This window comes from Chenopodium quinoa, unplaced genomic scaffold (genome assembly GCF_001683475.1).
Source record: "Chenopodium quinoa cultivar QQ74 unplaced genomic scaffold, ASM168347v1, whole genome shotgun sequence".
NCBI classification, from domain to species: Eukaryota; Viridiplantae; Streptophyta; class Magnoliopsida; order Caryophyllales; family Amaranthaceae; genus Chenopodium; species Chenopodium quinoa.
Window position 1 is genome coordinate 1,743,037 of NW_018743894.1, and position 5,682 is coordinate 1,748,718.

At 40.4% G+C, this 5,682-nt stretch overlaps 1 protein-coding gene across 1 annotated transcript; it reads right to left on the bottom strand.

Annotated features, from left to right (window-relative positions):
* Positions 1-1,753: 1,753 nt before the first annotated feature.
* LOC110686870 lies at positions 1,754-3,705 on the bottom strand. The gene is made up of 3 exons (XM_021863477.1): positions 3,558-3,705; positions 2,780-2,833; positions 1,754-2,688 (listed from the first exon to the last, which is right to left on the bottom strand). Exons 1-3 carry the CDS (start codon positions 3,703-3,705, stop codon positions 2,063-2,065), a joined length of 828 nt encoding a protein of 275 aa, XP_021719169.1. The 3' UTR covers positions 1,754-2,062.
* Positions 3,706-5,682: the final 1,977 nt, after the last annotated feature.

A 5,682-nucleotide genomic window follows, 5' to 3' on the forward strand; every position in this document is an offset into this window, starting at 1 on the left:
GCGGTCTTCCCGCGGTGAGTTCCTGCTCGATTCTACTGCTTTTGAGGTGCAGCCACCCGCGCCCGCGGCCAGCTCGCGGCTGCTTGATGGGCAGCTGGGTGGTGCGGCCTTGGTGCGTGGCTGCTGATTTGGTTATACACATGAATGCTTATTGATACTAGCCTAACAGTGGGTAGATTACTTGTTAGGGATATGGTAAAGCATGTATGAGTGATAATTCATGGCTAATTGGGGGATTTTGATTGATCATCATTATGATTAAATTGGTTGGTTAAATTTGTGCATGTGTTTGATATCTTGAGGAGTGATCAACCTTAATTATCAAGCTAGATTTCATAATAGTTTTCATTGATACAAAAATTTGATTTGGAAGCTATTATTATCGATTGATCTTGTTTTGCAATTTTCCTTTGAAGTCATTTGTAGAGACATCTAGCTTGACCCTAGGAAATAGCTCTTTAAGTAATTTTGATTGCCTTTGTTACTTTACCTCTCCTTGTTTGATTTTTTGAATTCTTACCCAATTAGTATGATTGTAATGAGTGCATGTGGATCCTAATTCTCTAGCATCCTTTTTATCGTTCTTTTTTTTTTTGAAAGGAAAAACGCTCACATCGCCATTAGATTGAATCAAGTAGGGAAATCGATCTCCGCCAAGGAAGTTAATCCTTGCGGAATGTCATCAACAAATAGTTGCTCCCTCCCATACAAAGATAACAACCTAGCTGCTAAATGGGCTACACAATTCCCCCCCCCCCCCCCCCCTTTCACATGATTACACAAAAATAATTCAAAAGCTTGCTTAATGTAATCAATATCATCGAAGAGAAGGTCTATAGGAGCACGACTCTGACGCTTCTTGCACACTCCAGCAGCCACATTGATAGCGTTGCATTCTATCTCAACCATCTTGAAGCCCAATCTCCTCGCCAATTCAACACCAAGTCTAGCAGCCATAGCTTCGGCCACAACCACATCCACCAGTCCCCTCACCCTTCGCACCATAACATCCCCGATATCTCCCTCTCATCACGCAGCACTGCACCAAGACCAGCCACCCCACCATCAAGCAGAGCAGTGTCTAATACGGACCCAGCCAGCAGCAGGGGTCACCCAGCTACCCAAGGACCTCACAAATGCACCACTAGCATGGGTAAAGACTGCCTTCACATAACCAGAGTAGTCACGAACAAGCTGCACAAAACCCAAAACCCCAACATCCTTGTTCTGCCACGGTTCATTAAAAATTACTGAATTTCTGTAGGACCAAGCCCCCCACGCCATAGCAACAAACAACAGCAAGTCATCATTGTCGAACTTCGAGCATATCCACAGCAGCAAATCCTCAAAAGAATTTAAAGGAGCATCAGACAATAAGCTAGAAAAAGGGGAATGAGACCAAATACCCCTAACATTCGAGCACAGAAAGATGGCATGAACAATGCTTTCGTCCTCACCATCGCATAATGAACACAACCCATTACTTCTAACATGCCTCTCTTTCAACCTCCCAAAAGTAGCAAGGGACCCAGTACATGCCCGCCATAAAAAATTGCGTAGCTTAGGTGGACCCTTAATATTCCACACCCTCCTCCAAACATCAGTCCGCACACCCCCCATCCTTGCTTCCCATCCCCGTATATGCCCAATCCTGCCCAACCAGTAGCCTGATCTCGTGGTATAAACCCCATCATTAGAAGGCCCCCAATACAATGAATCCTTTACATTCCTCACACTCAAGGTAGCCTTAGCACAAGCTTAGCATCATCATTTGACAGGTGCAGGTGCAATGCATCCATATCCCAGCAATGTCGATCATAATCAATCAAATCAACTACCAATAAATCCCTCGGGCTATCAACATTCGGAGTAAGAACAACATAAGCACTCTCCCCTGGCAGCCACGCCTCCACCTTTACTTTTATCTTCCTGCCATCCCCAACCCGCCACTTAAGCCCTTCAAGCAACAAAGCCTTAGCTCCCTAAATACTCTGCCACACATAACTTGGATCGAAACCTGTACAAGCCGACAAAAAATCACCATGTTTAAAATATCTTGCCTTCAAGACTTTATACACCAAAGTATCGGTGTTGCAAAGCAAACGCCAGCCTTGTTTAGCAAGTAAGGCTTGATTAAAAGTTCCCAAGTCACGAAACCCCATTCCACCAAGTGCCTTCGGCAAGCACAACTTCTCCCAACTAGACCAATGAAGCTTGCGCTCCGTTCCCCTTGCTCCCCACCAAAACGAGCTATCATGCTATGAATTTCACTAATAAGCCCTTCCGGGATCCGAAACAAACCCATCATATATGTGGGGATGGCTTGGGCCACCGCTTTAATGAGTACTTCCCTTCCCGCCTGAGATAACAACTTCTCCTTCCATCCCTGCATCTTCTTCCATATCCGCTCCTTGAGGCAAGAGAACACCACCTTCTTCGACCTTCCGATTATAGTAGGGAGCCCTAAATACTTCTCATGTCTTGCCACTTTCTTTACACCAAGGATGCTAATAATTTCATACACAACATCATCACTTCTAACATTAGTTTCTCCTGTACTAGCTGGCTCATTTTCAAAGTTGTTTCCATCACCAAAATCGTCATCATCATTAAATTCATTTGAGCCCATATAATTTGATGCAATGTTATCATCATTGTCGGTCAAATTTGTTACTTCAACGATTTCATCTACACAATATGTGGAAAAAATAATTAAAAAGGTGAAGTAGGAGAAGATAAGATTTTCCTTTTCTTTTTAACAGAGCTTGCAGAGGCTGACCTAATTTGAAGTTCGAATGATCAATTTCAACAGAGTCGCATAAATAATAACTACCTACATATAGACAGGGAATTTCAATTTGAGGAAAAAAAATTGAGCGCTTCAATCTTCAAATATCAATTTAAACTTAATAATATTTTTAGATTATCAACATAATTTATTAGTCCTAACATAAATTCTAAAAACTAAAGTTAAATTAACAAAATCTAAAGTCTAAACAAAATGCTTAAATTGAATAACAGTAGAAAATCGAACAAAAACATGCAAATTTACCAAAACAATCCCTAAATTACTAAGCAAATAAAGAAAAATTGAAAATTTCATAATATAAGAACATACCTTTGCAAGCTTGGAGCAAAAAAATGGAGTTTATGCATCATGCATGTGTCGATTTGCGTGAATAAGATAATGGTGAAATGGAGATTTGGAGTTGAATGACTTGAATCTTGAATGTCGGTGAAATGGATAGGAAAAAGTGATCAAAAAGGGTTTTTTTTTACAAATAAGATAATGATATCTTGGATTCTTAAGGCTAGAATTAATGGGCCAGCCCATAATATGTTTGGCTGACTAAATTTTCACAGATATAAGCTTTAATGTAAGATCGTTGGAATCGACATAGGGTCGTGATCCTATACGATCCCAACGATCCTATGCCCGATTTTTCGCAAAATCGATTTTAAGGACGATCCAAGTCGTTTGATGAGATTAGGATCGTAGGATCGTACGATCCTACAATCCGGATCGCGATTTTGATAATATTGGTGTCCAAAGATACCTGATGAGTGAGAAAGGATGAACCATATCTCATATGCTTCGCTTATTGGATCAATCATGTATGTCATGATATGTATTAGGCCAGATGTTTCATATGCTTTAGGTGCTACGAGCTGATACCAATTAGACCCAGAAGAGGCGGATTGCATGGACTGCGGTCAAGAATATCCTAAAGTACCTGAAAAGTAACAAGGATAAAATCCTAGTTTATGGTGGCAGTAATGACTTGGTTGTTAAAGGTTACACCGACGCAAGCTTCCCAATAGACAAAGACGACTTCAAGTCGCAATCAAGATATATATTCTGTCTAAATGGAGGAGCGTTTAGTTGGAAGAGCGCTAAGCAAAGCACGACTGCAGATTTTACAAGTGAAGTCAATATTTGGCAGCTTATGAAGAAGCTAAGGAGGCAGTTTGGATTCGCAAGTTCGTTGGTAAAATTAATGGTGTATTCTCCATCAATGATCCAATAGACCTCCATTGTGACAACAATGCAGCTAATGCTAAGGCTAGAGATCCAAGGGAACATCAGAAGGTCAATCATGTCAAAAGGCGATTTTACATGATAAGGAAATAGAAGTCCGAGGGTGAAATCAGAATTTGTAAGATATAAACGGACGACAATATAGCGGATCCTCTCACTAAACCTTTGCCTCAAGTGAAACACAACAAGCACGTTGAGGCAATAGGAATCAGGCATGTTGGAGATTGGCTTTTATTTCCTTAGTTATATGTTTTAATTAATTTTGGATATTTAATGTAAAACACTATCTTGAACAATTCAGTTTTTGGAGTAATTTAAATTTTAAGCAATTTTTATCACTCCATTTCTATTTAATAGTGGTTTAGAATTAAACAACGAGTCCATTTGATTTGAGAATATTCAAAATAGGGTATCAAGACAATGTCTTGGATAAAAAAAACACCTATTAAGTGAACGTTGAATATTATAATCAAACATTATCCCTAATCAAGGTCATTTTAATGTTGGACGATTAATGACCACTTGAGATTAGTGTGTAGTATTGTTTATAGCACCGTTTCTTGTGCTACAAAGACATGATTGTCATAAATCATTTGCATAGGTATTGGTTTAGAACCATACTGGATAGACCTATGAGAATACTTTAAATGATTAAAAATTGTCATAAGTATATTTCTCATTATGACTATCGGAACCGTTTTCCTCGACCATGAGTATTACAAGTTCTCTTGTTTGAGTACTAGTCCGTTTTGATTTATGACAAAATTCTTCTGTACATGGGATTATAACGGCAACACTCGGGTGGGGTCCTCTTACTTAGAGAATCTTACAGTACAAGACTGCGAATGTCCCCTTATTGAATAAATAAGGGATATGTCTTTGTTGTTTACAAGGCCTCTTGATGAGCGAGTGCATGGCCGTGCTAAGATGAATTTTAGAAATCATCTGCTTAGTGATAGTGAAACTCGGATATCGAGAAACACTTCTGGACGTAAAAAGGATGACAAATAATATTACCTTACATTTCATGAAGAGTCATTAAGTGACATAGGAAATAGGCTATACACAAAAGTCGCACTTGTCCGGAAGCATGCGAGACTTGTCGGGCCAAGAGTGCTGGCGTGCGCCAAACTGCCAGGCCCAACCAAGGGGCAAGGCTGCAAGCGAGGCAGCCATGGCGCCCAAGGCTAGGCGTGTCAACTGGCGCACGTTGATAGGGGCCGAGCATGTGGGTGGTTTTGGTGAGGATGCTTGGGGAGGAAGGAATGGTCCCCTCCTCTAGGTGATCCTCACCTACTCCTTCTCTCTTGCTATGCTACTTGTTAATTCTTGATTGCATTGCCTTTTTCTTTTGATTTTTTAATTAAATTAAAACAAAAAAAAAGGATTTTACCAACTTTCCCACATTGATGGGAAAAAGGAATGTTCATGGGATTTCTCTATAAATACCAAGCTTTGGGATTTGAGAAAACTCACTTTGAGTTGTGAGCTTGAAAGGATCACCAAAAGTGTGAACACTTTCGCTCGTAATACTCTAAGCTCTTTTGGTCTAGCCCCGCCTAAGCTACAGGGTAGGGGTCGTATGGGTCGTGCTTGTGGGTGGATTTTGTAGGAGGTTCTCGCATTTGAGAAACTCGAATAGC

Bases quoted from the DNA above. Each gene is read 5' to 3' on its own strand.
- LOC110686870 (XM_021863477.1), bottom strand. From the start codon at position 3,705: ATGCAATCCGCCTCTTCTGGGTCTAATTGGTATCAGCTCGTAGCACCT. The intron at 2,834-3,557 runs GTATCTTTGGAC...GTCTATATGTAG, and splicing joins CATCCTTTCTCACTCATCAG to GTAGTTATTATTTATGCGAC. The intron at 2,689-2,779 runs GTCAGCCTCTGC...CATATTGTGTAG, and splicing joins TCATTCGAACTTCAAATTAG to ATGAAATCGTTGAAGTAACA.